The 13,458-nt window shown below is 37.2% G+C and overlaps 1 protein-coding gene across 1 annotated transcript; it reads left to right on the plus strand.

Annotated features, from left to right (window-relative positions):
- The first annotated feature begins 9,322 nt into the window (after window positions 1-9,322).
- On the plus strand, window positions 9,323-10,808 carry LOC132283954 (uncharacterized acetyltransferase At3g50280-like). Its single transcript, XM_059786006.1, has one exon. The coding sequence runs from the start codon at window positions 9,376-9,378 to the stop codon at window positions 10,729-10,731; it is 1,356 nt and encodes a 451-aa protein (XP_059641989.1). The 5' UTR covers window positions 9,323-9,375; the 3' UTR covers window positions 10,732-10,808.
- The last annotated feature ends 2,650 nt before the right edge of the window (window positions 10,809-13,458 follow it).

A 13,458-nucleotide genomic window follows, 5' to 3' on the forward strand; every position in this document is an offset into this window, starting at 1 on the left:
ATGCCTCTATTCTTTTTTTTTTCTTTTTTCCTTCCCAAAACACTAGTAATCTTCAATTTTAAAAATGGTTATAGGTACCTTCAATTAATAACTGCATGAGCAACCTCGTTGTTCACATGGCTATACGGAGTATTTAATTTGGTGGATATTTTCTTAACATTGCGATCTATGTGGGGCCGGGTTATAGCTGTATGATTGATCTTCGATGGGTTGATATGTCGTACGTGAGTACTCCAGCTGATGTCTCACCTCATTCTTTTCACTATTTGTTAGGTCAAAAAAAATAATTATTATTATTATAATTATGCGTAAGTACTCACAGATGTTTTAATATAAATGTGTTATCGGATCGAATTTGAACCGAATGTGACATGATTTCATTTGAATCCGATAAATTTTTTACTCAATTTAATTTGATAATTCACAAATTTTTTGAAAGTTTTATATACGATTTGTTAATAAATGAATATTCGATCCGATTTGATAAAAATATAATTTTTAATATAAAAAAAAAAGAACAGAAATTAATGTCAAAAGAGAATTAAAAACAATAGTTAGGAAAAAAAATGATAGAAAACAAAATATAAATAAAATAAAATAAAAAAAAATTATTTGCTCTTTGTTAATGAATAAATATTATGATATTATTTGTATGTATATTAAAAAAATTATTAGTACGTGGGAAAGAACACCACATTATTATACATATAATATTATCATTATTATTTTGTTACCTTTAATACAAATCTGATAGGAGTTTTGATATATATATATATATATATATAATTTTATTCGAATCGAATCAAATCAGCATAATTCAAATTCGATTTGTTAAGCTAATTAGTTATTGGATTTGAATAGTAATCATATTATCAAATTTTTTATTTAATTTGACTAACCAGATTAAATTTAAATCAGAATCCGATTGAGTGATATATCTATTTTGCTAACAAAACATATCTATTGTATCCCTTTAAATTATTACATGGTACCAGAATTACGAAACAATTTCTCATTCTACCCCATAATATTGTCAGTCGGTGAAGGTTTTGGGAGCAAATAGGCTTTGAGTTTCTTGATTTCTTCCCACAAGTGATACGCAAGGGAGAGTGCTTAAGCACTTTCTAACATCTTTATCTTTCTAAACTTTTAAATGGTCAATGAAGAATTAATGATGTGTCGGTTCTTGACCCCACCCACACCTAGTAACTTAACTGCGTCCACAGTTTTTCAGGAGACTAGGGTCGCTCATATTAATTGTTGACAATAACTGCTAGGTTTGTTGCTGAAGCTAAATTATAAATAATCTCTAATTTACAAAAAAATAAATTATAAAATATAAGTTTGGATAGTTATTTTGGAACTTAAGTAGAAATTTGTTTATGACATGTATAGTTAAACGGGTTTTGCGGGTTAAACTTCTCAATCCAAACACTATTAACTAAACGGGTTAATCATGTTGAATTGAACCTTTTAAGTTTAACACAAACTCGTTTAACTCGTGTCGCGTTCCAGTTATCTTGGTGAATTGTGTCAAACTTTGCCACCGCGGTTCGGGGGATGAGACTCCTTTTTCAGTCAGTTTTATTAGTGGAAACCAAGATGAAGCCAATTTGATACTCTTTCTCATGAAAAAAAAAAATGATGATTTCTGATCATATTAGTACTGAAAAATCGTCATGCAAGAAATAAATTTTGTTTAGTGGGAGTCATTGAATAATAATAAGATTAAAAATATTTTGAACCAAGATAATAAATATAAATATTGATCGATAATATTATTATTCAATACATTTATAATTGTATTCGAATATTCATCTTTAAAATACAACATTTTTTATACCATTAAATATACTTTCTCTTAATTATATATAATTAAATGTGCTTCTATGTTTTCTTTGATTAAAAAAATATATTAGAAATAAGAAATACAAACTATTAGACTAACCTAGTTACTAAGTTGCATAAACTTATTTCTTCCCTCTTCTTTTTTTTTTTTTGTCTCTGTGTTGGATTTTAAGACCAAGGATATTTTTATAATTTTATAGGAGTATTTGTGTAAATTATTAAAATATATACATGCAGAATTTGAGTGAACGTGAGTCTACCATTGACATGGTAAGAGAGAGTATATCTATTAACTTTTTTTTCGTGACCTATAAATAAAACTTTAGTGGGGGTGCAATGAAATATTATAATAAATTAGGGGAGTGATTTTAAAATTTTAATGAAAATATTAGAATATAATGAAAAAAATTCAGTGAGTGGCATCGGCCCTCATTGGACATGTGGTAATTTTGTGTCTAATGGCATATAATAACGTCAACTTAAACTCACATAAATCAGCCGAAATTGTTTGATTTTCAAGCTCTAAATCATTTTTCTTATGATAATAAACCAAACTTTTCTTCTTCCTTTTTCCTGGTGAGTGGATTGTAGGGAACAAACAAAATGTAAATCAGGAGTCCCAAAGGAAGAACATGCACCATACAAGTCATGTGTTCTGCCCCAGAATATAGTCAATGCAGGTCTTGTGAGCAAATAGTCTTGAGGTTTCAGACCATATGAATGTTTTTAGATTAGAAGCTGAAGGTAAGAAGGCTCGAAACCTGGTTCCCAAGGACAACGGGGAGCAATCCAACCGTTGGGTTACTAAGGAGTTCGCGTAGCAAAGGAGAGCTTAAACACCTTCTTTCTAATATTTTTATCCTTTCAAACTTTCAAATGGTCAATATTTTATCAAAACATATGCTGTAATTAAGCATTAGTAAAGTATCCGTGATACTTTTTCATCTTTCAAATACCACTTTCTCCCACCGGTATGTACATATGACGTATACACACAAATATGAAAATTTAGAATGCTTTCCACCATCACTCTTTATGATTTTGATCACTTCCAAAAAAAAAAAAAAAGAAAAAAACATAGAAAAATTGTTCTGGCCTTCTTACAAACCCCACATTTGGAGGTTCAGACTTCAGCCTCTAAATCACAAGTCATAAATAAAGAAATTCATCGTATGATCCAAACTTTCCTTAATCCTCATTACTTCAAATTGACCAAAGTTTTTTCCTTTTCTTTTTTCTTATCAATGCCTCTATTCTTTTTTTTTTCTTTTTTCCTTCCCAAAACACTAGTAATCTTCAATTTTAAAAATGGTTATAGGTACCTTCAATTAATAACTGCATGAGCAACCTCGTTGTTCACATGGCTATACGGAGTATTTAATTTGGTGGATATTTTCTTAACATTGCGATCTATGTGGGGCCGGGTTATAGCTGTATGATTGATCTTCGATGGGTTGATATGTCGTACGTGAGTACTCCAGCTGATGTCTCACCTCATTCTTTTCACTATTTGTTAGGTCAAAAAAAATAATTATTATTATTATAATTATGCGTAAGTACTCACAGATGTTTTAATATAAATGTGTTATCGGATCGAATTTGAACCGAATGTGACATGATTTCATTTGAATCCGATAAATTTTTTACTCAATTTAATTTGATAATTTACAAATTTTTTGAAAGTTTTATATACGATTTGTTAATAAATGAATATTCGATCCGATTTGATAAAAATATAATTTTTAATATAAAAAAAAAAAGAACAGAAATTAATGTCAAAAGAGAATTAAAAACAATAGTTAGGAAAAAAAATGATAGAAAACAAAATATAAATAAAATAAAATAAAAAAAAATTATTTGCTCTTTGTTAATGAATAAATATTATGATATTATTTGTATGTATATTAAAAAAATTATTAGTACGTGGGAAAGAACACCACATTATTATACATATAATATTATCATTATTATTTTGTTACCTTTAATACAAATCTGATAGGAGTTTTGATATATATATATATATATAATTTTATTCGAATCGAATCAAATCAGCATAATTCAAATTCGATTTGTTAAGCTAATTAGTTATTGGATTTGAATAGTAATCATATTATCAAATTTTTTATTTAATTTGACTAACCAGATTAAATTTAAATCAGAATCCGATTGAGTGATATATCTATTTTGCTAACAAAACATATCTATTGTATCCCTTTAAATTATTACATGGTACCAGAATTACGAAACAATTTCTCATTCTACCCCATAATATTGTCAGTCGGTGAAGGTTTTGGGAGCAAATAGGCTTTGAGTTTCTTGATTTCTTCCCACAAGTGATACGCAAGGGAGAGTGCTTAAGCACTTTCTAACATCTTTATCTTTCTAAACTTTTAAATGGTCAATGAAGAATTAATGATGTGTCGGTTCTTGACCCCACCCACACCTAGTAACTTAACTGCGTCCACAGTTTTTCAGGAGACCAGGGTCGCTCATATTAATTGTTGACAATAACTGCTAGGTTTGTTGCTGAAGCTAAATTAATGTGACAATAACTGCACCCTAGACTTCTTCCCCCACTAGCCGGCGGTGAGACCCCCATAACACCACCTCCTTCTCCATTCACTGCAACCATGTCGGGGCACAGTTCATTTATGCGGTGGCTCCTAATATATCTGTGTCCAACGTCATTGAGCCTGTGCAGGAACCTCACTTTGTACGCTCATCAATAAAAAATTATTAAATAATTCTGATTTATTAAATGGAGTTAAAAACCACCAAGCCCTTGCTTTCCTTTGTTTACGCTAAATTGTGTGAGGTGGCACCTCTTTTCCTTAGTCGATCCTTATGGACATATTAAAAGAATTTAAAAGAATAAAATGTCAAACTACCTTCCATGTTGAAAGTACAATTTTATTCTTAATTCGTTGAACATTTATTATATACTCTTAAAAGTATAGATTCTATATCTCGTTGAATATCTAATCAACTGTTCCTTAATCTCATCCCCCAATCTAATCTCGAAATCATCTTCTATTTACCATCTAGTACATATTCAACAAAGTCTTCACAGAATGACTTGGGCGAGCTTCAAAGACTGGCCGTTTTAAGATGAGGAATTGATGCATAATTATAAATTGTAAATTAATTTAGCATAGTTTCTTAAATTAATTTACAAATTCTGCGAGCTAAGGAATCCTAATTTTGCAAATTAATTCAAAATTTATAAAATTTATAAATTGTGCAAGCTAAAGAATCCTAATTAGAATAACCCGCAAACCCATCTCCTACGAATCCAAATCAATAAAACCCTAAAGAACCCATCCTTAATCTCACCCTCTTCCCCCTTCTTGTCGTTGTTGTAGTTCCGATGAGTGGCCTTGATGAAGCCGGATGGTGGTTTATTGGGTTGTTGATTGACGATGAAATAGTGTGTTTGAATTGTAGAGAGAGAAATTTATACAAGAAAAACAAATGGCCAAAATAAGGACAAAATTGACATTTCACATTTTAGTGTAAATAAAGGAAAGGGTTTAATAGTAAAAGTACGTGAATCATTGAAAAACAAATAACATTTAATAAAGACAAACCTGAGGGGGCGCCGGTACATTTTACCCTTAATTTTTTATATAAAAAAATAATAATAACCCCATTCCATGTTAGTACCGGACGTCGCTCTCTGCATTTCTTACCTTCTCTGACAACTAGCCATTTTTGTTTGGATCAAGTTAAGTCACATGACACTGTGTCTCAGAAAGCATTAGGTCTAAAGTTCGACTTCTTTTAGGTGCAAACAAATCCTTAAGAAGGTTGTGTGAGTGAATACAAAAAAAAAAAGGCAGCAGTGAGCTCAGCGGGATGGCTCGGCCGTGAAAAAGAAGCTCGACTGCAAATGGAAGCGGCGACGAGCTCGAGGGGGCTCGGTGGTGAATTGTGGACAGCTGTGTGCTCGGAACACTGTTGTGTGCCAGTGACCCAAAACCAATAACAGAGTTTCAAGCCTTGTTTAAGTTTCAGTGAGCTTCTATTCAGATCAATGTGTCTCAGTCAGACGAGCTTCCCTCAGTTTTAGACCGGTGTGTTTCAGTCTGGCGTTCTTTTCTTTAATTCGGTCTAATGTACTTTAGTTCGGTGTGAGCTCAAAAACTTTAGCGATCTATTAACCAGAGTGGGCACGTTGTCACCGGAGCTGCTAACTGGGCACGTACGGCAAGAGTTTGTTTAGACGTCTTGGACCCACCTCTGCAAAACAAGAATCCATCTTTCTAAAGCTTTGAACATAAGCTTCCATTCTTTCCAGTGAACCCACGGGCAGAACGAATACTGGGCCCTGTTTTGATTACGCTAGGCCCAGATCCTTCTTTGCTTTGGATCAGCCTGGAACTCAAGTTTGATTAGTGATTGATTCTGGGTAGTAACACCCCCGCAATCGTGACCTCTGAGATAATCAAATCAACTCGAGCCGAAGAAGAAAAAAAGAATAAGAAGTAAGGTTTGGTAGGGGCATTTTTGGAAGAGTAAAAGGGTAAAATAGGTATTATATTAATTGAGGGATGTTTTTTGCACTTACCCCTATATATATATATATATATATATATATATATATATATATAATCTAGATTTTTCAATTGCTAGATATTGTGAGTCGCCTATTTCACAACCTCTATTTAACTCAAATTTATCTCTTCCTTTCTAAAATTCTCTCATACGATCCCAAATTCTCTCTCTCTCTCCCACTATTTCTCTCTCTAAGATTCTCTCTACATCATGGTTTCCTCGTGTATGTAATACTACGGTTCAAAAGAAACCTATGTTTACATCTGTATTTCAAAATACGACAACCAGATTTATTCATTTAATTATTTATTCTATAAAAAGCTTAACAGATGATTTTATATTACAAATAATGAAGGACATTGTCTACAAAGTGTTGATGTGCGCCATGATATGCTCTAAAGTGGCGCCTGACCCGGAACAGGGTCAAATAACTTTGTACTCGTTGGAGAAATGACTGGTTTCGGCCTGCCTTGGCCTCATCAGGGGAACGGCTCCAATCCCCGTCCAGTGTTGCAGAAGAAAAGAAAGTCATAAGGCTGGCACCTGAGTAGGAACAGTCTGGTCTAGGTTCCCCTATCCCATACTCTTCCGCCTCAAAATTTTTCCCTGGACCCAAACTCACTCTCTCTGCAAAACGCTGAAGGAATAGAGCATCCACTTTATAGGGGGCGACAGGACACGGCGTGAGAAACTGTTTGTCCTTTTCTCCACCGACAGCAAAAAGCAAAAGCAAAAACAAAAGATGTTTTTTCACTTTTGTCGACACCTTCATTATTGCTCTGTCATCATAAAGATGAATGTGACACGAACAACCGTCACGCCTGACATCAGCATTTATGAAACACTCATCTATTCGGTTGCCTCATGGTGCTATCTGGTTCTCTCCTCGGATACTGCCAAATCTTTGTAGCACTCCGTAATTGCTGCACCCTTATGCGCAATGATCGAACACAAACCCCTGACCCTGCGATCATCCGCTCATGCCGCACCGCTCAGGCCCTCCCTCGGGACTTACTGTTTTGATCTAGGACTTACTGTTTTGATCCGGACTCACGGGAAGGGGAAGACACAACCACGCACAGACGTCTTACGAACAAACATGGAATTGGACAAGGAATTCTCCGATTCGAGGATAGCATGACTCCACATTTGTCAGCAACCATAAAACTCACTATTTTCACAGCTGAAATGGGCGTTGACTAATCGTTGTTTGGCTCTGATACCAAAATATAAATAATGAAGGGCATCGTCTACAAAGTGTTGATGTGCGCCATGATATGCTCTGAAGTGGCACTTGACCCGGAACAGGATCAAATCACTTTGTACTCGTTAGAGAAATGACTGGTTTCAGCCTGCCTTGGCCTCATCAGGGGAACGGCTTCAGTCCCCGACCAATGTTGCAAAAGAAAATAAAGTCACAGAGTTGGCACCTGAGTAGGAACAATCTGGTCTAGGTTATATATATATATAATATCTTACCTTCATGGATGTCTAGTCACAAAAGAAAATAATATAAATTTAAAGAATTTTCAAAATAAAAGAGGATTTACAATTATCCATACATATTGTTACAAGCTTTTATCCATCTAAAATAAAAAACTATAATAATGAGATTATCCAAAATAATAACATTTTTTTCTTCCCTAAAACGGGTTAGCGGGCCATGACGGGTTGACCCAACCCATTTTCACCCAACCTATATTTAACCCGTTACAAGCGGGTTGACCCACATTCAACCATATTCAACCCTGCTCAAACCCGACCCTGTATAAACCCAACCCAACACGCCGGTTTATCAACCCCTAATTGTGACTAGAGTAGTAATAGGGAAACCGAACAAAAATCACCGAACTGGCAACGAATTTGATGTGTCTTTGACACACGATCTACTTAAACAATTTTCAAAAAAAGAAAATTCATTCAATAAATATAAAGACATATATACCCTCAACATTCAACCTTATCTTCAATCCAAAACCCTTCATTTTCTCTCTCCCTTCTCTTCCCTAAAATTTCTTTATTTTCTCTATCTAAAATTGGGTTTGAAAATCACTCTCTCTCTATAAAAATTTACTTAAATTTTATTCATTTTCTCTCCTTGAAAATTTACTCGACCTCTCTTTCTCTCGCTCTGTGATAAGATTATTCACAATAAAGTTTTAGAGTCAAATTGGACCATACTAATTCAAAATTAAACTCTGTATAATATTCAAATCGAAGTAATAAATCTTGAACTTAAACTGAGTAAAAGTGGATCAAATTAGGGTTTCGAAATTAGCCCCAGTAAAATCATGGAGACGGAGAATGTCCATATATAAAAATATGTATATACATGTGTAAACTTACAATGATGGTGACCAACGGGCCAATGGCTTAGTGGTATCAGGTCTTTATTTTTCAAAGGAATGTCAGGGGTTCAAGCTTTAGTGAAAACATGTGTGTGTGAGTACCCAAAATAAAAAAATAAAAAAAAATAAAAAAAATAAAAAAAACTACCTACGTTGATGTTGATGTTGATGTTGATGGCAAGAACAGAAAACCCAACATTCTTTTTCCACGACATTCAACCAACATTTTTTACCCTTAAATTTTATCATGCGGATTAAAAAAGAGAATATGTTTTATACACTTAAGATATTAATACAAATAAGATAGTTAAAGAGATTTAAGTGACAAAATCACATCTATTAGAAAATTACCATCCGGTCCATCCCTATCATTTTCCTTGTGACTATTGTCATAGCCACAATGGGATTGTGATATACGCGGGGCCAAGTTATAGCTGGACGATGGATTCTTAAAGAGGTTTTGCGGGTTTGGTATGTCAGACTTATGTGTGAGGAATAAAGTGGGCCCGGCTAGTTGAATGGAGGAGAATGAACGTTACCAACAGCAGATCACTATAAGTCATGCAAGTGTATAGTATTTCTCTTATACATCAACAATAATAGTGAGAGAGATCGAGGTAGTGATATGGCAGAAATTTGCTTCACCACTATGGTCCAACCGGCGGGACGTCACTGTAAATCTTCAACCGATAGTTTACGTATTGAGTTAACTCCATGGGATGTCCGGCTACTTTTAGTTGGCCCTATTCAGAAGGGACTTCTCTTCCTCAAACCATCACTTCCACAAGAAAAAGAATTAGTAGCAAACACTAGTACTACTACTCTCATCGATCACCTCAAAACCTCCCTCTCTCGCACTCTAGACTTCTTCCCTCCCCTTGCTGGCCGCCTCGGCATCATCGAAAAAGCCGATAACACCACCTCCTTCTTCATAAACTGTAATGATGTCGGAGCACAGTTCATTTATGCCGTGGCTCCAAGTATTGCAGTGGCCAACATCCTTGAGCCTGTGTACGTGCCTCGCTTTGTGCACTCCTTTTTCCCCTTAAATGGAGTTCAAAACCACGAAGGCGTCTCCAAACCCTTACTTGCAGTGCAAGTGACTGAACTCGCCGATGGATTCTTTATCGGTTCCACCGTGAATCACGCAGTCGCGGATGGCTCATCTTTTTGGCATTTCTTCAATTCATGGTCGGAAATTTCCGGTGGTTTTGACAAAATAACACGGCCTCCTTTTCTTGAACGTTGGTTTCCCAATGATATTGATTGTCCCATTCGTGTTCCTTTGTTTGACAAACAACTCAATGAAGGGTTCTATAGTATTCTTCCAAAACTTCAAGAAAGGGTATTTCATTTTACCAAAGAAAAAATTACAGGACTCAAGGAAAAAGCTAATGCCGAAATGAAGTACACAACCCGGATCTCCTCTCTTCAGGCACTTATGGCTTTTCTATGGCGATCAATAATACGTTGTACAAGTACCGTTGTCCATGCTGATGAAGAGACAAATTTTAGGGTGGCGATTGGTGTTAGGCCGAGGTTGCACCCACCACTGCCACAAGAGTATTTTGGAAACGGGGTGTACTTTGAGACCGTGACCACCAAAGCCAGTGAGCTACTCGAGCAAGGACAAGGTTGGGCTGCTTGGCAAATGAACAAGTTAATTGCCTCGCAAACAGGTGATGAAATAAGGAACTTCTTGAAGTGTTGGGTAAAAAACCCTAGGCTGCCGACATGGGGTTCCGTGACAACCAACGCTTTGATCACGAGCAGTTCCCCTCGGTTCAACATGTACGGTAATGACTTTGGTTGGGGAAAACCGGTGGCGGTACGAAGTGGTGAGGCTAACAAGTGTGATGGTAAGCTAACATTTTTTCAGGGGCCAGAAGAAGGGAGCATTGATGTTGAAATTTGCTTGTTGCCCGAGACATTGCATGCCATGGAGGATGATGCAGAGTTTATGGAGGTTATCACCGTGTGATATATTTTTATATATATAAACATATATATTATGAATTGCTTAGCTTTGTTAATTATTAATATGGAATTTTTTTGTGATATCGAATGAGTTTAGTTCTTGTATGTAAGGAAAAGGGGATTGGAGCGCACCAATTACTTTCTTCTTATATAAGGTCTACTTAATTGGTGTGAGAATTTTGTGATCCATACAACGAATCACAGAGATTATCCAAGGTGGATTTGGATTGTGTACCCTTTTTTGGGGAGGTAATTTGGTGTTCACGATTTAGGCTCCGTTTATAAAAAAAAATTATTGTAAAATATTCTCGTTAAATGAATTTTGCCTATCTATTTTTCGGTGTTTGGGTTCAAATCTAAAAATCTTTTACAACCAAAGCCTGTGTCATTTGGACTCGTTGGAATCGGAGGGAGTGTCCGTGTCAACACGACGCAGCACGGAAACGGGATATGTGTTGGACCTCCAACTTTCCTGCCGGACACGGCTGACGACAGACTTTACATCTGGTTCAAAAATGGCGATTCACTGGTTTGTCGAAAAGGGGGCGATGACTCCTATCACGCGCTGTTTGCCTCCATGTTTGTGTGCTGATGGAGCGTGTATTTTACGCCAAAGTTTTTATAATTTTTAATTCTTTTGGCCTGACACCTCGTTACTATTTAAACCGTCCGTGTGTTACAGCCTTCTTTACTATTATTACTACGTCGGTTACTATAGCACGTGTTCAGCAGTGAGCTTTTTTATTTGTTTATTATTATTTTCAATTAAAAGTGAAACTTGTGGGTTACCGCAGTATATGAATTTAAATACTCCGTGGTGTGTGTATATATATATCGCACCATTACTATATATTTAGTATTTACTATTTACTTGCAAAAGTTACCACTTACCCCTTAGCAGTTGTACCATTTTTCTCTTTACCACTCACCCACTTACCGGTACTAAAACACGATGTTCTCTCTTGTATGCCTGTATACGTGTGCCATGCCCTATATTTGTGAGTGATAATTATTTGTAGGACAAAGCTCGCCTGGCGGCATCTGCTGATATGGACCAATAAGAACAGGCCACGTGTAAAATATAGTAAGGAGAAAAGTTGTCCAAGAACAAAGGATTTTTTCCTTTCCTTCCTGCTTTCCCTCCAATAATGGGTTGTTTAAGTGAAGCCCCCCACCCTCCTCCCCCTTGTTTCCGTGTATAAATCCTTCATTGCAAAAATCACACTAACTTTATTAAACATGAATTAATTTACCAATAAACTCATGGTTAAATTTGTGCAGTCATATTGCAATATAAGGGTACTCCATCAACATACTGTATCAATATAAGTTACTTCTTACCCCAAAATATATATATATATATATATATCTAAGGTACTCCATCAATAATGTCTACTCTCTCTCAGCGCCATCGTTTATTTTTTTAGCAAAAGGAGTAGAAAAATAAAATCATGAATGTGCCAATATAATAGTTGAATATACCTGCTTCAAGAATCAATCCTAACTAAAGAAGTGGAGATCAACAGGCAGTGGAGGAATTCCCTACTTATGCGGCCTGAGATCGGCAAAAACGTTAGGATTTTGGCAAGCAATGGAGGTGGTGGGAGGTCGGCTGGCGGAAGAGGTGGTGGTGGAGATCGGCAAGCACTGGAGGAGATTTCTTGATTTGATTTCTTTCCATATCAATAAGGTTTTGGTGGGAAAGCGGGAAGGGCATGACTTGGAGATGTGTGAGAAAAGGAAAAAATCCTGTCTTCTTGGGCAACTTTTCTCCTTACCATACTTCACACGTTGCCTGGTCCATATCACCGTCAGTCAGCAGATAATTCCTGCTTATGCAGCCTAATGTCACGATCCGATTCCTAACGACGCCATGAGCATTGAAGATACGCATGCTGGTTGGCTAAGAACATTCATTGACTGGGAATGGTTCCAGGGAAGGGGCGTGCAGGACCACAGGATGGTACCTCTTCAGAGTTCAGGCAGGTCGACTCGGTTCAGTTCGAGGTGCTTGTCGCTAGTCTTGGACTTGACTATGAAGAAGGGAGTTGGCCATCCCTGCACAAACTGGTCGGGAGCTGGAGCCGTTCCCCTGACGAGGCCATGGCAGGCCGAAACCAGTCAGCATGTATCCTTGGGAGGGCAGGTCGTGGTGGCTGATCAGGGCGCTTGCGCGAGCTGAAGCAACGCCTTGGTGCCGCACGGGCCGTGCCGCTGCGCCAAATCTCTAGGCCCGTGACAAATGGTATCAGAGCAGGACTTGGGGAAAAGCACAAAGGTGTGCCCCCTTGTCGATCCGGGGGTCTTGAGAATGAAGACGGTGCACTAAAGCGTCGGTGGGCAATCAATGCTGTTAGAGGAGAGCCTCCATCTCCCCATGACGATGCGTCCTTTAAGCCGGAGGGCCGCGCGCATCGGATGGCCGGAGGGCCGCGCGCACCAAAGTTCTTGCAAGTTCAAGAGGCGTGCAAACCGTTGTGAAGGGTGGGTATCAAGTCAGCCGGAGGGCGCTTGTTTGCTCGGGGTGTCGCGGAGGCGGCATAACGTGGGGTTGCGTCCCGAAGAAGTGGGCGTCCCTTTAGCCCGAAACCCTATCATTGGGCGAGTGCAGCCAGGGGTTGTACAAGGAAGCGATGGTGGGCAGGCGAGCATACCACTTGGAGGAGACAGGCTTTGGAATGTTGGACGCAGCGGAGTCAGCGCCGCACTGCGACGAGGGCGTCGCAGGATT

Source organism: Cornus florida, unplaced genomic scaffold (genome assembly GCF_030987335.1).
Source record: "Cornus florida cultivar Cherokee Brave unplaced genomic scaffold, ASM3098733v1 CherokeeBrave_3.0.0_Hap2_Chr11, whole genome shotgun sequence".
NCBI lineage: Eukaryota > Viridiplantae > Streptophyta > Magnoliopsida > Cornales > Cornaceae > Cornus > Cornus florida.

Excerpts from the sequence above, each read along its gene's own strand:
- LOC132283954 (XM_059786006.1), top strand. The coding sequence starts at position 9,376 with ATGGCAGAAATTTGCTTCACCACTATGGTCCAACCGGCGGGACGTCAC.